This window comes from Sphaerodactylus townsendi, linkage group LG08, assembly GCF_021028975.2.
Source record: "Sphaerodactylus townsendi isolate TG3544 linkage group LG08, MPM_Stown_v2.3, whole genome shotgun sequence".
Lineage (NCBI taxonomy): Eukaryota > Metazoa > Chordata > Lepidosauria > Squamata > Sphaerodactylidae > Sphaerodactylus > Sphaerodactylus townsendi.
The window spans coordinates 36,539,821-36,567,669 of NC_059432.1; the positions used below are offsets into that span (position 1 = coordinate 36,539,821).

Here is a 27,849-nt window from a genome sequence, read left to right on the forward strand (position 1 = left end):
GGGAATTGTAGTTGTTTCCTGGCCTCTTCTTTGAACGTGTCAGGAGGTCGGTCAGAGAGCGAAAAGATCGTCCGAATTGTGACATGCTACAGCTGTGCTGGAGCTCCGAAGGTAACTTTTGCGTGTATATGCGTGTAGGATTTTTTAATTTTAGTATCTGTTGTTGTTATAAGTGGCTTTCTTCATACATGACGTCACCAGTTACGTACGCTGTTGTCATGAGAACGCTCCCTGACGCCCTTTACCTGGCCACTTAACTATGGACCAGGAAAAAACTATTCTATGTTTTTTAAAAAGATCGGTCAAAATGCTTCAAACAATCATTTTGTCCATTGGAGGAGCTTTAAAAAGCAACCTCGGGGAGCAAATGAAAAAGGATGCAACGTAGGATTACATGCATTGATTGAAATGAAAGATGGACTCGGATTTTTATTCGGATTTATATCCCGCCTTTTTCTCCTGTAAGGAGTCCAAGGGACTTACAAACTCCTTTCCCTTCATCTCCCCACAACAGACATTCTGTGAGGTAGGTGGGGCTGAAAGAGTTCCTAAGAACTGTGACTAGCCCAAGGTCACCCAGCAGGCTTCATGTGTAGAAGGGGGGAAACAAATCCAGTTGCCACTAAGGGGGAGGGACAGGGAATCAAATTTGGATCTCTAGATTAGAGTCCATCTGCTCTTAACCACTACACACCACTTCCTCTCACTTGCACCAAGGTTCACCTGGCGCATGTCAACATTTGTTTGGTCCCTCTACCATCTCTGGTCACACCGGCTCAAAAGGCTTGTAAAACAAGCACAAGGCCTGCAAAACATTTGTTAACAATGAATGTGTGATCTGTTGAACCTTCTTAAACTATCTGGGGTGGGAGAAATCTGTTTCCAGCTGGAATTCTTAAGCATAGACCCTGGTGGCAGTTCCAAATTCTGTGGAGTGTATCAGACTCTAATGTGACTTTGCTCAAACATGCACTATTATTGGATTTGGTGGCAAGTTTCTGGCTGAGTCTCTTGGTGCCTCCGGCAATGATTTACAGGATGTAACAACACAAATAGTAAGTGGACTCCTCAGAAGGTGTCAGCTGCTCATTCAGATAAGCTACATTACTGCATTTAGGCCATGAAGCAGGTTTTCTCTGCAGATAGAGCTAACATTTCCCTTTGATGATAGTGCAATTTACTGATCCTGGCTCCTTGGAGTCAGTGTCTGAGTTGCTACACAAGTTTGAGGACAAGGCACCTATCATATAAATTACTGAAAGATTTCCAAGTTAATCCACAGCCTGTTGCAAAAATCACTGATGTCAGATAGGTATTTTCCTAGGATATCAGTGTAGGGTTTAATGAAATAAGGGTGTGTGTATTTAAATGGCATGAGCTAATACATGATTCACATTTTTACTGCTTAACTTTCACCTGATCATGTAACATGAGAAACTGAGTCATCCATATATCTGAACAAATGATGAAAAACAGGACAGAATATCTGTATACCACCTATACAGCCCAGCACAAACCTTGTATTTGCAAAATTAAATAAACATACATTTTGACAGGGTGAACAGTTAAAGTCCCTATTGCAAATGCAGGAGAATGAAAGTTTAGAATGGATAAACTAGTGAATGCTCTTCAGAATGCAGATGGTCGATGCCAGCTTAGAAAACTTTTACCAGTTTGCTTAGGTGGGTGGGGTATTCTGACACATATTTTTGCCTGCTGCATTTCCTTTCTGTTTCAATGTGAGGAAACATTTTATAATATTATCTCCTGACTCCAATCTGAAATGGTTCAGTCCATTGTATTACCTCACTATCACCTCATTCTCGTGTATGCATGAATCAGACACTCAAATGATTCCTGTTCACCAATGCATGATCAGGGCACTCTGTAGAAGAGAAGAAGGATCTCAGTCTCTGAAAGGTTGGGCCAGACTTTTTTCAATAAGATTAGCAGAACAAGATGCTTTACAAGGCAAGGCATAATCAGATATCAAAGGGGCAACTGAAATTAGAAAGCAGCCAAAGAGGTGAGAAGAGAAATCAGGTAGGATTGTTTGGTGGTACAAGGAGTTAGGGAAAGACTAGTTAGTCAACTAAGCCAGTACCTAATTATAAATTTCAGAACTGACTTGGTAGAGATTTCTATATTTCATGATGAGAAAAATAGCACAGACTTGTTTTGCAAGTAGATCCCAAGTAGTACAGTGAGTTCAAAAGTTGGTATATTATGAGGACAACTGAAATATATTACCTCTGTTGCATCAAGTCTAATAAGAAAGAGATGTGTATATGGGCAAGAAAATCCAGTAATCAATCACAGAAGGCAGGGTTGGAGAAACATAAAGCTGGTACAGCTACTTGATTTATCTGGAAAACCAGAGGCTTCACTGGATCTCAGTATTTCAACTCCAAAACACCACCTGGAAAGCCTACAGGTTGAATCCACCCATGGCTGATGATTTAGATACTGATGTTGCAATTTAGATACTGATGCTGCGCTATTGCTTGGGAGCAAGTTCTACTGATGTCAGTGAGATTTACTTTTAAGTGTACACACATACAGGTGCAGGTTGTGTAACTGCTTATTTTGGCTAGTTAGTAAACCAAATTGAACCCTACTGCACCCAAATACTCACTGACCATGTTGCAAGGTATTTAACCATCTATAAGAAATTGCTGGGTGGAAAACATCTACTTATTAATATGGAACCTTCTTACAAGACTGTACTCTTACAAAAATGGAAGTTATGTACCTTCGTTGAATCAGAGTTTAATTTGTATTAACTCAGCTTATATTTTGTGTGTTTATCAACTTTGAAAGTGTAAATGCCTTGTCTATAAGCAAAATTGATAAAATAAAAAGAGGGTTGTACACTTACACATCCTATGCTACCTAAGTACATGAATTGTAGTCTTCGTCATCTGAGAACCCAGGAAAAAATAAAAGCTAAAAATCAAAAATACATAATTTTGTTGTAAATGAAAGTACCGGTAACTATTGTTTACAGTATCATACATATTTTGATGTTGATGTAAACTTCATATCACTGAAAACAATTCAGGAGTGTGTACTGCAGACGCGTAGCGACAATGGGGACATGCGGGACAGCTTGTCCCGGGCGTCGCCATTGCTTTCATGTGTCGAGGGACATTTCGGGGGTGGGGCGGAGCAGGGGTGGGAGGGGGCGCGCGGGCTGCTCATGCCCCAGGCGCAGTTCCTCCTCCCTTCGCCACTGGTGTACTGTATTATAACATAGTGCAAGCCAACATAATGCAGTAGTTAAGAGTGTCAGACTAGGATCTGGTAGATCAAGGGTCAGATTCCCACTCTGCTATAAATTCTTGCTGGGTGACATTGGGCCAGTCATATAATATCAACTTAGCTACCTCAAGGTAACTGTGAGGATAAAATGGAAAACAGGAGAATAGTGTAAGCCACTTTGGTCCCCATTGAAGAAAAAAGTGGGATATAAATGAATAAACAATTATAGACACATTTATAGACACAACTATAAGTCACATTTAATGAAAATATCTACCCTATCTTTGCATATCCCCAGGCATCAAGCAGAGGTGGTTAGATAACCTTCCCTATTAGTTAAATTTGAGGGATTGGAGATTTTTTTTGGTTTAGAAAAGAGACAACTAAATGGTGTATGTGACCATATTAGAGAAGAAGAAGAGTTTGGATTTATATCCCCCCTTTCTCTCCTGTAGGAGACTCTAAAGGGGCTTACAATCTCCTTGCCCTTCCCCCCTCACAACAAACACCCTCTGAGGTGGGTGGGGCTGGCGTGTGTTGGAGTGCACAGGCTAATCTGAAATCCCCTGATAAGCCTCCACAGTTCAAGTGGCAGAGCAGGGAATCAAACCTGGTTCCTCCAGATTAAATTATTAAATTAAATAATTCATGGGTTGGAACTGAAGGCCATCCAACGAAGCTGATGAAAAGTAGCTTCAGGGTGAGCAAAAAAAAATCTTTATACAATGAGTAATTATGATGTGGAATTCACTGCCAGAGGATGTAGTGATGACCACAGATGCAGGCAATTTTAAAATAAAATTAGACACATTAATGGAGGATGGCTCCATTCACTCAGTGGCTGCTAGTCATGATGACTAAAGGGAACCTCCACATTCAGAGACAGTTACCCTTGAATCCCAGTGCCAGAAGGCAACATCAGGGGAAGGCCTTGGTCTCTAGGCCCTATTGTTGAATCCCCAGAGGAACTGGTTGGACTACTGGACTAGATGGTCTGAAAACAGTCGGGCTGTTTTTATGTGAGAAAAAAGAGGAAAGAAATAAACACAGCAAGAATGGCAGAAGGTATGAGAAAAGATCTTTTTAGCATAGATGGTACCCAAAGAGGTGTTACCAGGTAGTATCACTGAACTGCAAAAAACCCTTCCATCATATTCCAAGGGATTCCTGAGGGCACGCTAATTTGGAACACTTTAGAAAAGAAAAGAAACCTTAGGCCAGGCATTACTATCTGGCACAGTTTCCCTTTTCCAGTAGAATAAAGGCTGGGGTAGTCAAAGGCTTGTTTTAGGATGCACAACTGCTAAAATACAGTTGATATTTCTGGTTGGATTGGAGAAGGAGGAACCGGGATTTACAAACTGAAACAATGGGAACTAACTTCAGCTTTATAATTTCAAATGTGTTCTAAAAATGCAGAATAGAAATCTTGGAAGTTCAGGAGCTTCATATCAACTAAAAGCAATCTCATTATTTGCAAGATGGGTCACTGCCAAGATGATTTAGACTTCTGAGACAGGAAAGTCATTTGGTTTGTGACTAGCAATGTTCTTTCTATTGACTCTGTGGAGAAATTGTAACTTTTGGCTTTAATTTTCTCCCAACTTGTTAGTAGCTGCTTGAGCTAGAGGTCAGACCCCAGCTGTAGATTATTTTCTTTCCAATTAGGACTTTAACAATCCCTTTCAAACATTTACACCTGTAGCAACAATGTATTTACACTATGCTGACTTAGCTAATTAGTGTGAGAGTATGATTGGTCTGTTTATGCCATTTGACCAGTAATTTTCATATAACTGCCCTTCAACACTCTCACAACTATCTATCTTTTCTGTTATTCTGTATTAGTCTGAGCATATCTTTCTCCTCCTGCCTGATCTGAGCTATTTTGAAGCTGTTAAACTCTGCTGGCCAGTTAGGTCAGCAATACTTTTCGCTTTGCTCTTTGCTTGCTGTTTGCTTTAGAAAGCTATGCTACGTTGTTTTATGTTGTCATTTTAACATTTAGCTATTTTTCCTGTTATCTTGTTTATTGAGTAAAAGTTGTAATCACTAAACCTTAAAAAATATTTTATTCAACCTTTTTGCTTCTGAGTTTTTGTGTGCACCCCAAATCCTGACCCACGTTTTGTGAAGTGGCTAGTCACCACTTTCTTTACAGACTCCTTTTGTATTTCAGATAATTTCCATGTAGGAGGCGAGCAACCATACCAGAACCGTTGAAAAGTTTCTGTCTGTCAGACAGGCTGGTGTCTTTAAAATATATTCCATCTGAAAGACATACTAATAATTTAATTAGGTAAAACAACAGGAAGTGGCTACATCAATATGTAATACCCTCCCTCCCAAAAAGTCAGGGCCTTCTCTAAGGAGTATCTCATCTTCCTCCAGCCTCACCAATAATGATCAAATACAAGATCCTTCCTCTGATTGCATCAGTCACTTCAACACACACGTACTCCAGGGCTAAAATGCCACCGTAAAACAAAGAGCCCCACTTGGCATACATCTTCCTTCTTACTTGTCTCAGACCTTTGCTTCAAGTCTGTCTAAAGTGCTTTATCTTATTATTTTACACTTACTACAGATTCAGGAAGCTATACCACCGATATCCCTTCTGTATTAGCCTATAGTTCTCCCTTTTCCCTGGCAAAGAATACACCCTGCCATACCTCTGCGAGGACTTATGTCTTACTACCTTACCTTTGCTGTTTCTTCTTCCAACTTCTGATTTTTCAGCTCTTCCTGGCTTTTACTTTATTCCTGAGCAGCCCTTTACCTCAGAGTAGGCTACTGGTAGCATACGTTCCCTCTTCTTGCCCCCTATTTACCCCTGGGAGCCCTGTACTGCTTCAGTTTCCTCTCTGTGCTCTATACAATGTAATATAAACAGTTAAAACATAAGAACCAGGAGCCACGCTGATTGCATTTTATCTTTTAAAGTTCAGCTCGCATTTATACCTACACTTCCATGCTGAAATTAATTTTAGTGTTACTAGGAGCATATTTCAACACAAGAGAAAAACAGCATGGAAACAAAAACATTAACAGGTACAAGTTTTAGTAGATTTTTATTTTATATTGTAGTAAATTACATATGTAAAAGGGATAAGGGAAAACAAAATATGTTATGCTGACAGAATTTGCTGTAAGATCCTGATGGTTTTCCAAGGGCCCCAATGTATCACCCCATTAAGGCTAAAAATCCAGCCACTCTAACTCTTCATCCTATTGTTTGCTATAACGAGGATACCGTACTTTTGTAAAGACGAGCATGTACAAATGTGCTAGTAATCTGTTTTGGGTTACAGATATAAGTGCTGTTTGCCATCTTTAAAGCTCTAAGCATGGGTCCTGTATGTTTGAATCACTACCATGTGATCCTCTGTGTCTACTGACTTTTATAGAGGAATCCAAACTACACTTGCCCTTTTTAGGACTTTCCCATAAATAGTTCTGATCCTCCTTGTCCAAAGAGGACAGATATCTCTGAGATATTGGATAAAGCAACACTTTATATATAGTTCTGTAATTGGTTTTCTATGTTCTCTTACACAAAGTAGTACTTGCATGAAGTGGCTGGGAGGGAAGGAATTTTGAACAGGTAAATGAATAACAACAGCATGGTGAACTTAACACCATGACCTGAAAAAATTGTTTTTTAAAAAAAATTCTGTAACCTCTGGCCTGATGAAGAGTTCTGTCCTTGGCTCAAGAAAAGGTCTAAACAGACTTACTCAATCTACCTCAAAGTACCTATGAACTACTTAAATCATAGCACTATTTATAATATATAGGTTGACTATCTGGTGGCTGAAATGTAGTACTTTATATGCTAGGTAGTATTTGTATACTAGGTATTTTATATACAAGGTACTTTCCTGCTGAAATGTAGTACTTTATATACTATTTAATTTTTTTTAAAAATGGTTTTATTCTACAGTATTTCGTAAAAAGAAAGTTATTTTTAAAATAATTGAGTCTATTTTCAGTTGCAACAGCGAATACACGGAGCTGTGAAGAAAACAGGCCACAACTTTACTCAGTAACTAGACAGTGAAACTGGCTTGGTAAACAGGAGGGAAGGACCGAAATTATATAAGGGTGGAAAGATATATGTGATTATTTTCATAGTTTAGTGATGCTACTCAAGATTTAATCCTGGGCGAGCCTACCAATCTGGCAAGTATCACTAAATCCTGGTTTGAAAAAATCTAAGCTGACAGGGTAGGTCATGGCATTTACACTGAAGGTCCCTGGACTGTGGAGGAATCTAACATTTCCCTATGCAGATCAGTTCAATTTTCAAGTTCAAGTTCAAGTTCAAAGACCTTTATTAGGCATTAAAACATAGCAGAGCTAAGTAATCCAAATACAGTTTTACAAGATAAAACAGGTACTCCTGTTTCAAAAATGCATACATCAGAGTGAAAGAGGAGACCAGGAAAAATTTTCATGGCTGCCAAGACAACCATAGCACTGTCTTAATTGACATCTGGCTTGACATTCATTACAGGCCATGTTCTCTATTTGAGTTTCTATTCTGGATGAGAGGAAAATTATTAGTGGGTGAGTTTTTAATTACTCGGTTGTCATGGATAGATCATTACATAATAGAGTTTAGATCAGGGGTGGCCAATCTATGGTGCTCCAGATGTTCAGGGGCTGATGAGAATTGTAGTCCATGAACATCTGGAGCACCATAGGTTGGCCACCCCAGGTTTAGATTAATGGACCATTGACCAGGCTAGGTAACATATTAAGAAGGTCTACTCTGGGAGAACACTGGATCCACATAATTTCCTCACAGCTTTGAGGGATTTACAACTGGTGTGATTGAGGGTCCTTTAGAAACTCCAGTCACCCTGTGGAAAGATAGGATCTATAGACACAAGTAGTCCCTAAGCACCTTTTTTGACAAGTAAGCATGTTTAGTCTCTGGGGAATAAAAAAGCAGTAGTAGCTGATATAACATATCTCTTCCTGAGACTGCTGCCAGTCATAGTAAATAAAACTAACCTTGGCAGCATTATATGAACTCATGTGATCTTTGTGCCAAAGAAAGTTTACATTTTGTCATCATTGTAGTTTTCAGTACTATTGACAGATCACTGAGCCAGATCACTGAGCCAGGGCAAAAACAGAGAATACTGTTTTATGATGGCTCTAGAGCAGGGGTAGGGAACCTATGGATGTAAGCAAACCTGTGGATGTCCTTCAGGACAATACAAGTATAGATGGCCTCTGTTCGTGCTCCTTCAAGGAGAGAGTACAACGGATGGCCACAGTAGGCCATGCCAAGAGAAGAGAAGATTCAGGGTGCAGACTTCTACTGTCACCACTTAGGTCAAAATCATCAAAGGCGGGCAAGCAGCAGTACACAATTAAGTCCCTGTCTTCTGCTCTCATAAAGGTGGCAGCATCTTCATTGGTACAAAATCCTAAATTAGATTTGAGTGTTGTATGTGTCTACAGTACACCCAGGAATTATTCTCCACTGCTGTAGACTGTGTTACATGACAATATTCAAAGCGTTTGCATGAGTAAAATCTTGTCTCAAAACATTTTGCTCAATCAAAAATGGGGTTGGGGACTTGATAGTATTTTACCCTAGTAAAAAGATTCAAAATGGAGATTCACCAGAAGAAACATAAAATGACAATATTGCATGAGCTCCACTGGCTATCAACTTCTAGATGACCTTTAAAGCACTGACAGTGTAATCCTAAGCCTGTGGTGGCAAACCTTTGGCACTCCAGATGTTATGGACTACAATTACCATCAGCCCCTGCAAGCATGGCCAATTGGCAGTGGCTGATGGGAATTGTAGTCCACAACATCTGGAGTGCCAAAGGTTCGCCACCACTGTCCTAAGCAGTTCAACTAAGAATGCCAGTGAAGTCTACTAAATGGATCTACTCGCTGGAAGGTGTATTGCACTATAACCGTGGTGGCAAACCTTTGGCACTCCAGATGTTATAGACTACACTTCCCATCAGCCCCTTCCAGCATGGCCAATTGGCCATGCTGGCAGGGGCTGATGGGAATTGTAGCCCATAACATCTGGAGTGCCAAAGGTTCGCCACCACTGCACTATAACATATGGCTTAAAGGTAAAGGTAGTCCCCCTGTGAAAGCACTCGATCATTACTGACCCATGGGGTGACATGCTCATTAGGCAGACTGTTTATGGGGGGTAGTTTGCCATTGCCTTTCCCGGTCATCTACACTTTACCCCCAGTAAACTGGGTAAAGGTTTTACTGACCTTGGAAGGATGGAAGGCTGATTCAGCCTTGAGCCAAGTACCTGAAACCAACTTTCATTGGGATTGAACTCAGGTTGTGAGCAAGGCTTTGACTGCAATACTGCAGATTACCACTCTAGGCTACAGGGCTCCTCCAACATACGGCTTAGGAAAAGGGCTTATGAATGACAGTCTTCTCTCATAAACCCCTATCTGTGCTCTTAGACCTTCTGTTTAAGTGCTGCTTTCCGTGCTTTCACAGATGGAAGTAAGGCATCCCCTGTCCTTGCACTGAGACTGTGCACCCCACATGATGTTCATTTGGCACCTCTGGTCTCAACTCTGCGTGTCTCATGAAGACTGCAATCCTAAAAACACTTGCTAGAGAATGTCCCACTGAGCAAAATACAATTTACTTCTGAATAAACATATGATTGCACTGCAGGATGTTTTTATTTTATAAAACATTGAGGTTAATTAATTTTTTCTGTTGATAGCTGATCTTGTGGTACCATCTGATAATGAATGGTTACAGTTCTCAACTGTTGTTCTGATTTTGTGATGCTGATGCGGCTTACCAACTTTTTCGGTAATTGCTAATTATGAGTTTCACAGTGTAATAGTAAGCAGTTATATTGTTCATTATTGGTATTATGCTTTTATTACAAAGAATTTGATAGTCACCTTCAGTACTGATTTATTTTGACTGTAATGTAGGGCATAAGCATCCCTAATTACATTCTTTTGGAAATCCTTAATAACGTCTAGTTGAAAAGCACAACAGGTCACCGAATAGTGTGTCAGCTGTAATTAAAATTAATGGGAGCTTTTAAATTACTTTTATAGAACTCTAATTCTTCTGGCCTTGCAGATACCCATAGTTTTCCATAAACATGTTGCTTGCACACTGAGTGTGTTTAATCTGTATTAAGCAAATCTTTAACTCTTAAATTTTGTTCAAAAACCTGGATTCTGTCATGTGAATTCTGCTATTAGTTATTGAGGCCAATAGCACAGGAGGGTTTTGCCTACATACTCTGGTTATAAGTTTTTCAGAAACTTTTGAATGGCCCCAGAGTGCTGCCCTAAATGGCCTTCTTGTCTGAGCCAGGAGAGCTCTATTTAATGTGAGTAATACATAAATTTAAATTATTAGATGTTGCATAATTTAGTCTGTCTCTAATAGGCAAGGGAAGAGGCACCCCATGCTTTGTCCCCTAGAAAAAATATCCTGTTCCTCTATTGAAACCTCATCAGATGCACATCTTCAGGGTCCCCCCTCCTTTTTGATTAATGTTTGGTACACTTAAAGGTTAGATATTTACTAATAATAATTCTCAAGGTGAGAGATTCTCTATCCAATCCTGATGTTGAAAAACAGGCCTTTGATTCAGTCAATTTAAGGTTGTTGTTGCTGATGATTTTTCTGTTTGAGATCACCGGACCTGCCTAAGCTCATTGAACTCAATAGGCTAAAGTTTGCATAGAATCCTACGCTAAAGGTGTAGGGCTGTAATTCTATATGTACTTATCTGGGTGTAGGCACCACGGAACCAAGCGGGGACCCATTTCTGCCTAAGAGTGTCCCAGTTAATCAATATGGCAGACAATCGTTGTTGCCAGACGGCCTGTTATTTTGTGACAGATGCTTTCAAAGTCAAAAGCCGACACTGTCGGGCAGACTAGTCTATGCTTCAAGAATGCGGGACTTGAGGGACATGACGGGCATCCCCGTTCCCCAACCGCCTAAACCGGAGCTAGGGCCGTTAGCTGTTTATGAGACTTTCTTCCAGGTAAGGGTGTTTAGGAGACATCAAGTCGAGTGGCGGTCATACCGCTTGTGTACGCGAGTGTCTTCTTTAAGCCCAGTTCCTGGCCAGTGCATTTACTGGAAAGTCAGCTCCACTGGGCCCGTGGGCTTTGCTGCCAAGTACAGGACCGCGGCGTTACTACTACAGGTTGTTATCGACCTGACTCACACTCGCAGCGGAGGGGAGCGGCGGCACCGAGTGCAGCCGAGCCGCCCTTTGCTCCTCTCCCGCCGCTGCAGCAACAGGCGCTTCCCTGTTTTGCTGCAGCGCGCGCCTGCCTGCCTGCCTCCGCCTCAAGCGGGTTCCTCCCTGCAGCAACCGCGTCGGGCTCTTCTCAAGGTACGGAGCGCGGCGCCCACGGAGGAAGGGCCCCGATAGCGAGGGCAGAGAAAATGGCGCCTCCGCCGGCCAAAGGGGTGCTGGGCAACCGCCGCTGAGGGAAGGAAGGAGCGAGGGAGGGGCGGCGAGAGGTAGGCCGGGCTCTGGCACCGGCGGCAGCAGGCAGGGCCGGGATATGCGGCAGCTGCTGCCCCGGCTTATTCCTCTCAGCAGGACTGTGCCGCTTGAGTGTGTTTTCTGGCCTCCTCCTCCGACGAGTCTGCGGGGACGGCCGTGGCGGCTCTTCCTTCCCCGGTATAGTTTCGCGGTGCCCATCGCCATGCGGCCCGGCGGCGATGCCCAAAATGGGGGCGGCGGTGGTGGCTGCGTGTGGCGATTGGCGTGTGTGTGTGAGAGAGAGAGAGCGTGAGAACGCACCCCCTCTTTTTGTTGTGTAACGAGGTTAAGGGAGGTTGTAGGGTTTTCTTCTCTGCTCCTCTCCCCTTCCAGTCTCCCTGCTTATGTTGCAGGCGGCAAATGTGTTTGAGAGATTTGAGCCTTGTTGGGAACTGGTGAATCAGCGTTAATGAGTGTTTATCACGGTGGGGGAAGGGAAGGCCAGTGCTTGCTGCTGGCACCGAGGTGTTTTCAAAGGGAGTTTGGGGTCTTTTCCTCCACCCATGAAATGTAGACGGGGGTGGGGGAGCTGCACATTAAGCGTGAACATTTCCTGTAGTTACACCATGGCCGAATAAGTTACAAGCGTGCAGATAGAAGTAAGCGAGAAATAAACAGCTGGCGTAACTCTGTTCACTAGTAGTGCAGTTCTGTGCAGAGTTATTCCGGTCTAAACCCACTAAAACGAATGAGCTGAGACTGGAGTAACTCTCTTTAGGATTGCGCTGTTAATAAGTATTCTGTCGTGTGGCATATTTGAGTGGGGGAGTTAACATCACCTTGGTCCTAGCAAGATTTTCGCACAACTGCTAAACAAGCAAGCAGCGTTTCCCTCTCCCCTCCTCCAAAGTGGATCATAAGATAAAAGGTTTTATACAGCTTTCCATATAATAGTTGCATGTTGGTGTAGTGTGTGCGTACTTTATTTGGGTTAACTTTTTATCTGGGTTATCGACCCATTATTTGGGTTAACTTGCTCAAACTGGAGTATGATGACTTTGTATGAGTTGGCAATAGTAGTTGCTTCATTGGCAGGGTTCATGAAACTGCTTCCTCGTACTGCATAATAAGCTTATCAGACACTGGATGTCATAGGAAATTAGCTTCTGGTGCTCATGTGTCTATCTTGTAGGCTTAAATGCCCAGTTCAGACAACTTTAACAAGAAGAAAAAATGGGACAGCAGCTACACTAATATTGTGTGTTAGGAAATATTGTGTTAGAAAACTTTCCAAGGAAATTAAGAGAGGTGCTTTCTGCTTCTCTTCGGAACAATGAATGACACTTCAGTACCCTCATGATGTTTTTAAAGTTGTGGTGTGATGTAATAATTGTATATGTAGAATCTGGATGTACACTACAGTTAAATGTAATAAGATTGGCCTGTGCTCAGAAAATGAGGAAGCTTAGCTTAATGTAGCCAAAGGTTAGGGAGGGACTTAAGGATACAATCCTTTGTGTGCTTATTGGAAAGCATGCCCCACTGAGTTGGGTTTACTTCCAGGTAAGTACATGCAAGAATAGGCTGCACACATAACGAGTTGTTTGTTTACTGCTTTTATGGTCTGACTTTCTCCCATCTAGGGTTCCAAAGCAGCTTACAACTTTCTCCTGTCTTATATTTTATCCTCACAGCGAACCTGCGAAATAGGTTAGGTTGAGGATATGCAACTGACCCAGGGTCACCCAGCAGGCTTTCATGTCAGAGTAGGGATTTGAACTCAGACCTGTCAGATCCTAGTACAACAGGACATGGAACTCCCTGTCAAGTTTATTATTATTATTATTATTATTATTATTATTATTATTATTATTATTATTATTATTATTATTACTATTACTATTACTATTACTATTACTATTACTATTACTATTACTATTACTATTACTATTACTATTATTATTTAGACTTTTATACCACTCACCCCCAAAGGGCTCTGAGAAGTGTACAACATAACATAACTTAACAAAAGAGCACTCTCACATGGTGTAGTAGTAGAGTTTTAAACATTCATATATCACTAGTGAGTGGTAAAAAAAATTCAGGTGTGATGGCCAGGATATTATTTGGAATATGTAATAGGATTCACTACAGGTAAATTAACACCTGCATCCTTTAAGTTAGGTGTGTCTGCTGATTTTTGCATAGTGTGTGTAAACATTGTCAAATCATTTCCAACTCATCTGCTCTGGTTTATTCAGTGGGGCTTAACCCGAGGAAGAGCATTCCTAGGATGGCACTACTAGGGCTGCAAGAGAAGGAACTCAAGTGCTTTTAATTTTTGTTCTTTGTCAGCCGCACCAGAATCTTTCCTGATGGCTTGGGCCCCAACGATAATGACTAGCATCTGCACAGCTGAATGCAAAAAACTTGGCAGTGCGTAAATAGAAATGCAAGGGTGGGGGTGAGTCAGAAGGCCAAAGGAATGGCAGTATTTACACTCTTTTAGCTGGAGTGAAGAACTTGAAGATCATGTTAAATTTGGAGCAAGATTAGGTAGGAAGTAGGAAGAGCAGCAATTCTTCTCTGTGGTATGCCATGGCTTGCATGATTTGAATGTTCAGCATATGATTGGGCTTTTGAAAGTTCTGTCCACAAAAAGGAAATTAAAAATACCCCTCCCCAAAAAAGTACTAGTAACACTTTGAATGTATTTTCAGCATTTGTTATTCTTTTCTCAATCAATGTATATTACAAGGCAGGTTTCCACTTCAGCATGGATGTCCAGGTATAGCCAGTCCTAATACAATAAAAAAGAAAAAGGTCATCCATCCACCTCCCACCCTGTGATGGTATGTCTTTGATCCCTTCACTCCCTTTTTTCTTATTCATAGGAAGTGCTGTTACTGCCAAGAAAGAGGTTGACTCCTTTCTTTTTCTTCCCAACCCACCCAAATAATTAAAGCTGTGAATTACCAGAGTATGTTGACAGTGTATCTCCATTGACATGTCAAAGATACTGTATGTATAATGTTCCCTCACTCTCTTATCCCCTCTGTTTCTGGGTCTCATTAAATAGTATAATTTTAAGGGTTCCTCGGTCTAGGTCTCTTCACTTTGCTTGACTCCTAATGTGGCTTTACAAAATGAATTATTTTTTGTTTGGTGTAACCCATTTATTATGCATTCAAATGACATATCAGTCATAGAAACTGGGTTTAAAAGGAAATTAATAGCTAATATTCACTAATAGTTAAAATGGTTCTCTGTGGATTTGGAAGTTAATATTCTTATAATCAATGGAACAGTTTAGATTTTTCAGAGCTTCTAGTCTATGATTATTCATAATTTTGCTTTCATATTGCAAGGGGCTTTTTTTCTGCATGAGGCGGCAGTAGCTAGAGACGTTTAAATGTTTTTAAAGTAGTAGTGTAGTAGAATAATGTGTTACCTTTTAGGAACATGTTATTTTTATTTTCTTAGATTTCATCCTGCCCTTTCCTGACCATTGTACGTAGGTACAGAACTAGAAATGCACCAAGTTTGTGTCCATAAGGAAAGTAATAGAAATAATAATAGAGCCTCAGCTGTGTGGCCCCTTAGATTACTGTAGTTTTAAGTTTTCAGTGCAGCTGATTGAGAGGATGCTTCTGGTTTGTCATGGTGCCCTACCCCGTTGGTGATTTGGTCCTAAAGTCTATGAAGAGCACAGATGAAATCAGTGCCCCTTCCCAATATGCTGTTGCTGTTATTAATTGTGCTTGAATTGTCTTTTTCATAATATAATAACATGTGATATATGGTTGGACCTGAACTGTATGTTTCAGTTGTAAACGGTATTGAAATAATTAATTTTTGCTAGAAAACTCCAGAGTACTAACTAAAACCTTTTTTCTTATAAGAAAACAGAAAGGAAAAGACGTATAATTTTCTTTCACATTTATAAGATATCTGTTGAAGTTGTTCTAAGAAAACAAGGAACAGCTGAAATACCTAAAAATAAACGTTGTATCAAGTTGGGTGAAAAGTAGACATCTGTAACTCATATTTTTGTGTAGTTTTATCATCTTTTGAAACATGTTGTTTCCATCCAGAAAACAACATCACATATCTTTTTTAAAATGTTCTGTTTATCACCTACAGATGACCATTTCTTCACACAGTTCTGTCATGTGGACACTTCTTTATTGGTGACTCAATGGTTAGTGGCCATCTGTTGCCACCTTGTGTCACTGGGATGTTAGGTTAGATAGAGAGACTGTGGGAAACAAATGGGAGATAAATTCAGTGGCAGAACCTAAAGACGTCTAAGATAGGATGAACAGAGATTGGGGAGAAATATATAGGGAAATATTAAGACGTGTAGAAGAAAGTAAAAGCTGCACCTATGCTTGTGTGTGTGAAGTGTTGTCAAGTCAGAACCAATTTATGGCAACCCCAGCAAGGGGATTTCAAGGTGATTGATTAAGCCAAAGTGGTTTGCCATTGCCTTCCTCTGCAGAGCCTTACTTGGAGGTTTTCCTTTAAGTACCATGCTTAGCTACTGAGATCTGAAGAGATCGAGCTACGTGATTCTGTCTTCTCTCCATATGCCTGTTCTTAAGAAGAAAATAGTTTTAGTAGCTGCAAGAAGGAACATGTTGTTGTTGGGGGAAACTAGTATTGTAAACCAAGATGGAGTTTTAATTTGTGTCTTGGTATCCTAAGATAGCAATCTGTGAATCTGCAGGCTCTGTTTCAATTATATTTTTGGGATAAATCTTAAAGTGATTTAAAAAATAATCAGTGGCCTCTAGCAAGATCAGAAATTCATCCCACTGTTTATTCATCCCAAAAGGATGCAGTGTCTATTTTGTAGTTGTTTTTGTGTCTGATTCACAATGCCAAAGAGAAATGTAAGAACACTGTCCGTAAAGGAAAGATGACAGGAGATTTGTGAATTAAACAGTCCCATGAGATTTTTCCATGGAAAGATGACAGGAGATTTGTGAATTAAACAGTCCCATGAGATTTTTCCATGGAAAGATGACAGGAGATTTGTGAATTAAACAGTCCCATCTTCCCGAACCTGGAGTCCTATTGCCTGCTTCCCCCCTTCTGATTCTCTTTGGGGATTAGAAAGAGGGAGGTGGCCCGCCATCTGATTATGGCCACCCACCCTGGGGGGAAGGGGCCCGTCATTTGGTCATGGCCCACCTACTCTGGGCGGAAGGGCCCATGATCCGGTCGTGGCTCACCCACCCGAGGGTGAGGGTGGGTTCCATGACAGGAATGGGAAACAAAATGGTGAGCGTAACTTTACAAAAAGGCAAGCCTTGCTAATCACTGTCTGGGGCAGTATAAATGATCTTTTTTCAAAGTTTGATGTTGAACAGTGCAGGGAATAATGGTTTTGATGAAAGCGGCTCTTAAATAAGTCTCTCTAACTCTAAAAGGGAATCTGCACTATTTTCCCTGGCGGAAACAGGATCCTTTCACTTCCACCACACAACACACAACCGCGCTGTTATCTTTTCATAGAAAAAGATATAACTAAATCTAGTTTCTGTTTGTGTTAATGTGAGAGTGATCTCTGAATCTTCATGGTGCAAATAAGCACTGTGTATATGCGGCAGTAAAGGGAAGCTTTCAGTCCTGCTCCCAGAAGTGATTTGGGGCAGTGTAAATCCTCTCCATTGTTACATCAACATACTTGTACATAGTAAGAAATTGGCTTTTGCCAATTACTCCCAAAGTTTGCCTGGAAGAAACTAGGTCCCGTTAATGAAGAGCACCCTTTCTGGTAGGGCAGCACAGCAAGATGCAACCTGAAGAGAGGTGTTGATACTTCCTGAAGCCTATCAATAACAGTACTATTATTTATTTATAGAATTTATATTCCAGATGTCCAGAGAAATGCTTGAGGCAGCTAACAAGTAAAAACAATACTATAAATGCATAAACAACATAAAATTATCAATATTAAAAGCGAGCCTGAGGCATAAAACGACAGAATAAGATCATGACTGAACAACCTAAAAAAATCCATGAAACAGTCCTCTGGCTAGCAGCAGATCATAAAGCAACTCAAGATAAAATTAAATGCTAATTCTCTCCAAAACAAGTGGTAAAGTCATGGATTAGCATGATTGAAAGAGGAAACGTGTAAGGGGCACTGTGACAGGAACAGAAAGAAACTGAGCAGATGCAAGAAAAAAAGGCATGGGAATTAATTTTGAAAATAATTTCTTCTCTGTGATATTTGTGATGCATGTTATTATGAATATCTGGAATGTAAGTAGCCCTTCTCACTATATAAGTGGTTAGAGACATGGATTGCAGAAAAAAATCACAATTCCAAATGATTAGTGCACTAGAAGGTGCTTGTTTTCTCTGTACAGTAAATTGGCTGACCTTATTATGATGATCATTGCCAGTGAGTGTTTAAATATTTATAAATATAAGATCACTCAGAGTTTTGCATGCAGTATTCTGTATGTTTTCAGATGAATTATATGCCACCCTAAACAAGGTGTGTGTTTATACTGAGATACTTAGGTGTGTACTTTATTTGAATTGACTTAGATTTCATTTGGGACATGCACTGATGGGCTTATGGGCTCCGTTCAGATTAAACATGAAAACCTAGCTTGGTTTCTGGGATCAGGTTGAACATGTCCAGATAATAGTTATTTGAAAATCAGATCCAAATATAGCTCTAGTTTGAGAAACCAAGATCTCAATCCAGAAAAGTTGTTTTGTTCTACTCATCCAACCTTTGTGTTACATGGGCTGAGTCTTCACTGAACCTCAATTGGCTTTTATGCAACAGCAAATCTATATTGGTTTAAACAAGACTGTGCTTGTTCACAGTAGTTATATAGTTATCTAGCTATGGCAGCAAGATTGGCATTTCAGCCAGGATCTAATAACATTATCCATATAATCTTGGGCTCAGCGTGTTCATCTTTCAGTGTGATGTTTGTCATCATGTCTCAGCAATACTGTTCTGCTACCTTCATTGGACAGCTAGGTAAGCTCCTACACAAAACAACATATGCACACAAATCTGACATTATTTGCAATATTTGGAAACCACTGGGAAGACATTTTTCTTTCCCATTTTACACACTTGCTGATCTTTCATTCTGCAGCAAAAGAGCTTAAAATGAAGACTCTAGTATGAAATTGCTGAATGAGAATTCATTGGACACCTTGATACCGTCTTCTAAGGACTTAATGAGAGCCTGGGATTCAGTAGTCGTTGCAACAGTCAGTGTAATTTTCTTTGTTTTGTTAAGCTGGTTATCACCAGTTACTCTGTCCTTTCCTTAACTATATTTGAATTTTACATAATTATGACATAACCGTACTCCTTGAATTTCATGGTCCCCTGATCGCACTGTCTACAGTGTTTCTTCATATTCATACATAAATGAAGGCTCACTGTGTGCATCTAGTGAAATGGGTTCTAGATCATGAAAGCTTGTAATAGAATAAACAGATATTTACTTCCTTTATACCTCACCTTTCTCATCAATGGGGACCGAATGTGGTTCACACTGTTCTCATCTTCTCCTCACAATGTCCCGGTAATGGCTGTGGGAGAGTGACTAACACAGGGCCACCCAGCAAGGTTCCATGGCAGAGTGAGTGTTTGAACCTGTTCTTGCAAATCCTAATCTGACACTCTAAGCACACCCTACAGTAGTCTTGAAGGTGCCACAAGAAATCTGTTTGTTTTTTCTGTGACCAGACTACCCCTTTCAAATTATCACTCAATGAGAAAGTATGCACTTGTTTAATTTCCGCCTGTCACCCAAATTATAAAAGACAAAGCCTCTGCCAGGAAAACCATATCACTCTGAAAGTCTGTTCATAAGTTATGTACAAGCAGGGAAGACAGAAGTGTAGGTAAGTCGTGCTTTTTCTGCAGCGTTCAAAAGCAGACACAGATTTACCTCCAGTGAGGTTTTCCTCACTTTGTAATATGTGAATTACTGCTAAGAATATGGGTTTAACATAAAAAGCTTTATTACTAAAATAAAAATAATATAGTCCTCATTTGGAAGTTTTGGAAGACAGTTCTAATGGGTAATTCCAGTTGTTTTATATTTCTGACTGGGGTTCATGAATTATACAGGTGATTTTTACAGTTTAGTTTGTTGATTCTTTATTTTGTATACTTAAAGAAAGCTAGCAAAAGTGAAAGGTTTCCAGCAGTTCCAGTTCGTAATTTATAGTAAGACTGTTCATTTCAGTCTATGAGATGATATTGATTACTAGGTGTATTGTATGACTTTCAAGCACTCAGTTTAATACACTGGACAAACCTAATTCCCAAATTACAGAGAGTCTTAAATGTTAGAAGACATGAGTGATGTTGCAGCCTCTGGCAAAGTCTGACTTTGTGAGTGAAATGTTTTTGAGTACAGAGAACCTCTGTGTCATATCTTTGTTAATAATATTTAAATGAGAGCCAGTGTGGTTGTAGTGACTAGAGCAGTGGTGGCGAACCTTTGGCACTCCAGATGTTATGGACTACAATTCCTATCAGCCCCTGCCAGCATGGCCAATTGGCAGGGGCTGATGGGAATTGTAGTCCATAACATCTGGAGTGCCAAAGGTTCGCCACCACTGGACTAGAGTGTTGGGCTTATCCCTGCGTTTGTAACCCCCACCTGGGCTCTAAGCTCATTTGGGCCAGTCACACACATTCTCTTGGCCAAAACTGTTTCATAGTGTTGTTGTGTTGGGATAACATCATTGAAGTACATCACCTTGAGCTCCTTGGAGGGCAGAAATGGAATGAACAAATGAATGAAATGTGATTGAATATATTTGTGTTGCTTTAACAGATGTACAAATAAGAATATACTTTATAGATCAATCTCAATAGTGAAAGGAAACTAACTCTTATTGGCTGACAGCTGCTGTTGCTGCTGTTTATGCAAGATGTCACATTCTCAACCCTCTTCTTCACTTTGTCCATAAGCATAGGAGAAAGGGAAAGGGAAAGAGAAAGTGAACAGGAAAGGATAGAACAAAAGCACCGGTGTCAAACTTGCAGCCCTCCAGATGTTATGGACTACAGTTCCCATTGATATGAACCCATGTGTTAGGGAATAGAATTGGGCCTGATCTCACACTTTTACCAGCTTTTCATAAATTCTTCAAAGTTCTGACTGCTGTCTTGATGGGAAGCACAGAATTGGTGGTTTCCCACTGGAAACAAAGGATTTCATTAAGTACAGAAATCTGACAATCAGTTTGACTTCTTCAATCATCAGAACAATATGGTATTTACTGCATTTCATTAGTATGTGATACTTTGTGTTTAGGATTTATATTTAATATAGGTTGAGAGGCAAATAGCAACAGGTTCAGTGCAGCCTTTTTAATGTCAGCATTCAGAGGTCATTCGGCCAATGCAGTATTTGTTACACAGACTTTTAGCTGCAGCATGATTGGAGAAAGCCCACAGTTTTATTTTTAGATGATCTCAAGCTACTAGGGAAATACTATCCTCTGCTGATTGAAAGGAAGAAGAGTTTGGATTTATACCCTACTTTTCTATCCTGTAAGGAGTCTCAGAGTCGCTTACAAACGCCTTCCCTTTCTTTCTCCATAACAGACACGTTGTGGAATAGGTGGGGCTGAGAGAGTTCTGAAGATCTGTGACTAACTCAAGGTCATTCAGCAGGTTTCATGTGTAAGAGTGGGGAAACAAATCCAGTTCACCTGATAGAGTTGGCTACACATGTGGAGTAGAGAATCAAACTTGGTTCTCCAGATTCGAGTGCATTGCTCTTAATCACTACATCATGCTGCTATTTTTTTCCCTACTTGGATCCTTCCCTACCTTTTTTGTCTTCCAGTTCAGTTTCTATGCTAGTGTGTATCACATTTTTGGATCACTTTTTCTGAGCTCAAAGGAACTTACTCAACAGCACTCACTATTTAAATGACTTAAATAATAATTCAATTCAACTAAAATTGTAAAAAAAACCCTTCAGTTTGCCAATAAAAGCTACAGCTTAAGTTCTTTGTATTCATCTTAGCTGCCAAAGGCCACATAAACTAAGATGTGGAGTTCTTCTAGAACAGGGGTAGGGAACCTGCGGCTCTCCAGATGTTCAGGAACTACAATTCCCATCAGCCTCTGTCAGCATGGCCAATTGGCCATGCTGGTAGGGGCTGATGGGAATTGTAGTTCCTGAACATCTGGAGAGCCGCAGGTTCCCTACCCCTGTTCTAGAATACCATCAGGGACACATAACTCCCAAATTTATGCATAATGATTCCACTTTTTTTATTGAGGATATTTGGAACTGATAACCACACCACTCAGACAGAGAGAGGTGGTTTGTAAGATAAGTTGGTTGCAAGCCAAGGAAAGCTTTATAGATAATCATCTGGAGTGAGTTAAGATCATGGAGCCTACTCGTTCAACGGAGTAAAAACAAATATAACAACTCCCTTAGGAGCCTTATTGATATGAATTACCCCTTTATTATGTCCGATCCATCCATTTTTTTTTAACTTCATCTACTCACCCATAGCTTCCAGATACTGGTTCAGGTCTATGACAGTATTACTGGAGACTTAATTATACATAGAACTGAATGATGTCATCACACCGATGGTAGCTAACTCGAAGTTCTTTTTTTAAAATATACTTTATTTTTAAAAATTTTAAGAAGGGGATACAGAAAAGAAATATGAGATAAATAAATTCATCAACATTCTGTTATTGCATTACAAAAATGTATTATCTCTATACAGAGAAGAAAAGGGGAGAGGAGAGAAAGAGAGATAGGGAAGGTTAATGCCAAGTTCTTGATGTTTTCTCTTACTGGCTTCACATAAATGTTAAACAGAATTTGTGGTAGCACAGAACCTTGTGGGAGATCTCGTCAGTTCTGTGGCACTGAGCTAGTCTTCCCAATTATAACATTCTGAATTCATTCAGATAGAAAACATTTAAACTGTTGGAGAACTTTCCCAGATGCCACAACCTGATGCTTGCCTAAAATCTATAATGCCTGATTGCTAAGTTTTCCAACAGAAATATTGATAATCTACCTTTTTCCTTTTTTCCCTTTTTTTTACTGGCCTTTGGTCGTATTAAACTATTAAACACCAGGAACCTATAAGATGGTCAGCCATGTAGCCAAGGTTGTTTGTGTCATTCAAGAAGCATAAGTTCCTTTGGTACTGCATGTTTACTTAATGTCCCTGGTCTATAATTGGCCAGTTCATTTTTGGAATGTGGTTTGTTATTGGTGGTATTGTTTTAGAGAACCAGAACACCACCTTCTTGTCATCACCATCAGAATGCTTTGCACATCCGGTGAAGTATTGCCCCCCCCCCCCCCCGGCCCCAACCAAAATCCAGCAAATCTCAGTCTGCTGGATATAACCAGCCATGATAAGCACAGGCACCGTATCCATGCACTAGTTTCAATTATTTTACTAACATCCTCAAATAAAATCTGAATCGATCCATCTGTGGCAAATGGCTGACTCCAACAATTCTGGCATAGTAGCTATGTTAGCTGTGCTGTCCAAGCTGGATTGAAACCAAGCATTTTCTACAGTGAAGAATTATGAGTTATTGAGGAATTAATCTCCAATGCCTCTATTTTAGGTCACATGCAGGAATAACTACACTGGATGAAGTGCTTGCACAGTAAAAAGATTTCTTTGTTGCCACCATCACATGAGTTTTCTGCCACATAACTTATCTCCAGACCTACTTCATTTACCCAACTGGAATTCTCCAAGACCAGGGGAAGATGGCGCTATAGAATGCTGTTGCTTAAGAGCTGCCAGTTCCAGGCAGGATATCAACAGAACCATCTCTGAATTCACTGAATAAATCCTCGAAGGCATTCAGATTTCATGAGCTGGCTGTTGTACTTACCCATCTTGACAACTGCAGACCTGGTCAGCCATATTTATGTACATTGATCAGATTATGTCAACAGTCTCATTTCAATGTCTCCAGTGATCAGATCATGAATACTCTGGCCTGTGCAGAGGAACTCTCATGTATGACCCTTTACTTGTGTTCCCAAAAAAATCAGACCATGAAGTTTTGAGTATGCTTGCCTAAGTGACGTCTTTCTCCACTATGAATTTGGGAGTTTGCAACAAACATTGCAAGATCATCTGCATCAATTTAGCCAGAAAACTTGCTGGGCAGTTGACACACCTACAAGATTCCCATTTGATCCCTAGTTCACAAAACAAAGGCATGCACCTGTTGAATGCCAGATTGGTAACCCACAGAACAATTATAATCTGCAGATTGATCCTGAAAGAGCAGCCTACATTGCTGAAAACTGGCTTGATAGGGGAATAGGAGTTAGCAACTTTGCGTGCCAGGTTTCTCCATGAAACCACAGACTGGAAATAGTGACCAGGAGTGGGGGGCAAACTGACCTTCATCTGTTGTATTACCATCTTTCCTACCAAGCATCCTGTTCAACAATCCCAGAATTTTCCGGAAAGATTAGTTCACCAAAAGAATTCCCATCTTGGACTTCCAACCTGAGTTAGCTGGTTTTAGAAATCCCAAAACTAATGGAGCTGGAGAACTTTGAACATCCACGCTGAAGCCCCATTATTGGAAGCAACTCAGAAACGGCTATTGCAACAACTGTTTCTCATTATTGTCTCAACATCTGATCCCACAAGTGTAACTGACCATTCCCTTGATTTGGTATTTTGTTATTGAAGAACTGCGCAGGGCTGTAATTTGATCTAAAAGTGGAAGGAGATTAATGCAGTGGTCTGATAAACATGTAGATTTTAGACTAAAGGAGACTCAAAGTGTCTGTTGCATCTGATATTCCCAGAGAAGTGGTAATTCCAGCAGTCCTGAAGGATGTTATAGTTGAATATTTCCTGGGGAAAAAATTGGACGTGCAAATTAATTTAACTAGTGCCATTTTCCTCAAAAGTTTTAAATAATACAGAGGCAGGCATTGTTCAATGATGTGGAGTATCTGCATCCTTTTCCATGTAGATTCAGGTGTAGTCAGGGAACAGAACCTTCTTTGGTCAACCTATCAGATTTTCTTTGCCAATCAGCTGAAAGGAGGAGAGTGTCCCTCTTCTTTCTTCCTGTATCCTTCTGTTGCTTTGATGTCAACAACCACAGTATACATTTGGACAACTTGGGCAAAGCAGGCTTGTTTGTGTTTCACTTCTGCCTTTTTTTTTTTTAATTAGATTTTTATACTGCCCTGTCCCCAAGGGGCTCCGGGCGGTGTACAACAATAAACATAATAAAATGGCAAAATCTTTAAAAGCTGTGATAAAACAGTAAAAGCTAAATCTTATAAATACAATACAATAAAATACAATAAAAATACAATAATAAATATAATACAATAAAAATACAATAATAAATATAAATGGCATCCAGCTGCTCCGTATTTGAACTTGATGCTCAAGTTCCAGAAGGTGGTGATTGGACCCAGTGGCAGTTGGCTTATAGGATAATCCAGGGTTTGAACACGTTCTCCATGCTTTTAATCCAGGAATTTGGGGTACACTGTCACCAATATGCTAACCATACACTCTCCTTTCCAGAAACGTCTAGGGAGATGGTAGAAGTAAAAAGCTGGTGCCTGAACGTGGTGGAAGAGTGGATAAGGGAAATCAATATGAATGAAGCTTCATTGGTTTCTGAGCTCACTTTAAGATGCTGGTGTTAGCCTTTAAAAGTCCTGAACGGTTTGGGTCCAGGATATCTAAAGGACCACCTCCATCCATGTCAACTATTCTGAGGTCCATATAGGGTGATTTCATAGTTGAACTACCACAATTGGGGCTAGATTGTCTGGGACCAGTGACAGGGTTTTTTTCCTCCCCCCCCCCCCCAATAACTCCGGTTGTAATTTCCTTATTTTTAATCTGAAAGTTTAAAGTTTTTTCAGCCTTTCAGACTGGTTTAAAACACTCGGCACATCTTCAGAATTCAGACAGAGATGTCTATGGTTTAAGTGCTTTGTGCTGAATTTTGAATTGTTTTCTCTTGATCATGGTTTCATGAATTTTGTATGGGCTCTAGAAAAGAGGGGTGGGGTGAGCAACTCTGTCCCCCTAGATGGGGCTCTACCTACCCCCACTGGCCCACTTGCTTGACCACTGACCTTCTCATTGCTGCCCCCCCCCCCCCACACACACACATAAAAATTAACAAACCTTTTTGGTAGCTGGGGGTGGTGGGGGTGGCCTGGTGGCATTCTCCTTCAGGCCACGGTTTGCCTCTGGCTGCGGAGGCCCCTCTGGAGCAAGGTTTGTTGATGGGGGAGAAACGGTCTCGGGAGGTCCTGCCAGGTCAGCTGCAGGGCAGCTTGTTAAACATGCCCTGCCAGGCCTGGCTCATTCTTGGGAGGAGGGGGGAGGGCAAGCAGGGGACTGGGGAGGGTGGGAGAATGGGGAGGGTGGTGGCATGGCCAGCAGGGCAGCAAGATCACTGCGCAGGACTCAGTTCCACAGAGGGCTGATCCTGTGCGTCAATTGACTGTTGTTGTGACATTTATAAGTTTAGATTGGGGCACTATATAGGAGGTACAGGTCAAAAAGTATTTTTCACTTGTTGCAAACAAACAATTATTAGCGATGTGGGGTGTGGATTTGCAGAGGTGGAATATAATGTTAAATGTATGGTTCTAATTTGATAATGCTCCTGATTTTAGCCCAGAAACCTAACAAGCCAGGAACACACCCAGTTTCCTGATACTTATTGCTTCTTCTACATCCTTGTTTTGCTTGTCTTTTCTGTTCCCTGTTCTTTTTGAGTAGATATCACAGAATGACTCGCTGTTGTATCTTGATATTCCTGACCTTCTATTGTTGCTTTACTATATCATTATCATTACTAGGTGTTACTAGAACTTTGGTGGCGTATTTTATTTTGAAATACATGGACCAGTCATACAATGTAATGCTGTTCTGTTCCCCTTGATTTTGTTGTAGTCTTTTCTACTGCCAGGAAGTAAATGGGCACTGGAAGCAAGTCATCCAGCACTTTAGTTTACAACAAAATACAAGAAATTTGGAAGAAAGAGGCTAGAATAGTCTAGGAAAACAGAAGGGAAGTCCATTGGAGCATTTTTAATTGGTCATTTGGATAAGGCATACTGTGATTCCAGAGGAAGTGTATGTAAGAGAAAATCAAGTTTTTACATAAAAGTAACTGAGGAGGAAGAGATTTTGGGCAAGGCCACATTTAGAATTTGTCCTGTGCAGGATATTTTGTTCCTGTGGTCTATATTAATGTGAACAGTCAGGACTAGGATCTAACAGTAACTGAACACTTTATTGTAATATTTATTTATTGTTTGTTGAGATTTATATACCGCCCTACCCCCGGAGGGCTCTGGGTCTAACTAGGTGTATAGCAGATAAATAGCCCTGTCTGGGTTTTAATGTTGACTTCTTTTTCTTCTAGATTTCAGCAACAGATGCAAAACAAAATGAATGATCCAGCTCTCAAAAGAATAGCAGTTGATATTATCAAATCACCTGAGGATAAACGAGAGTATCGTGGGCTAGAACTTGCAAATGGCATCAAGGCAATACTTATCAGTGATCCCACAACAGACAAGTCTTCAGCTGCACTTGATGTGCACATAGGTATTTGATCAAACATTTTGCGTTTGTTTTAAGTATTTGTATTCTGTCTTTCTCCCACACCCATGTGGGAGTGGAAACCATACCAATATAACTCAAAACAATAACACAACCATAAAACCAACACTGCAGTTGTTAGGAAACACAATGAAAAGGGTGGAGAAGAATAAACTACTCACTGCCACCCTCCACCTTAAATTTTGGTGTGCTCTTGGAAGTGACTCATAACTCAGCTTTCTGATGGTGGTGGTTTACTTCAGGTGTGCCCACACAACCATACTTTGCTCCTTTGTTAATGCTGTAGCCAAAGTAGTCAGGAGTCTCATTGACAGAGTCCAGATTCCTTCTGATACAATGACACAGCTTAAACCAGGCCAAGAGTCAGATCAAGAGCCCTGTGGCTCATCTCTGCCTCTGAGATTTTTAAATAGGTGAGGGTGGGAAAACAGATGTTTAGTATATCTTTT

At 40.5% G+C, this 27,849-nt stretch overlaps 1 protein-coding gene across 5 annotated transcripts in view; it reads left to right on the top strand.

Annotated features, from left to right (window-relative positions):
- IDE (insulin degrading enzyme) overlaps positions 1–27,849 on the top strand; it is a 78,766-nt gene continuing 50,917 nt past the window's right edge. For 2 of the 5 annotated variants that reach the window (XM_048505142.1, XM_048505143.1), the window contains exons 1-2: positions 11,780–11,950; positions 27,201–27,385. In XM_048505142.1, coding sequence (XP_048361099.1) covers positions 11,832–11,950; positions 27,201–27,385 — 304 coding nt within the window. In that variant the 5' untranslated portion in view covers positions 11,780–11,831. Of the gene's footprint in view, positions 112–11,275; positions 11,300–11,525; positions 11,657–11,779; positions 11,951–27,200; positions 27,386–27,849 lie in introns of those variants that run through there. The other 3 variants (XM_048505146.1, XM_048505145.1, XM_048505147.1) reach the window with 3 other exon arrangements.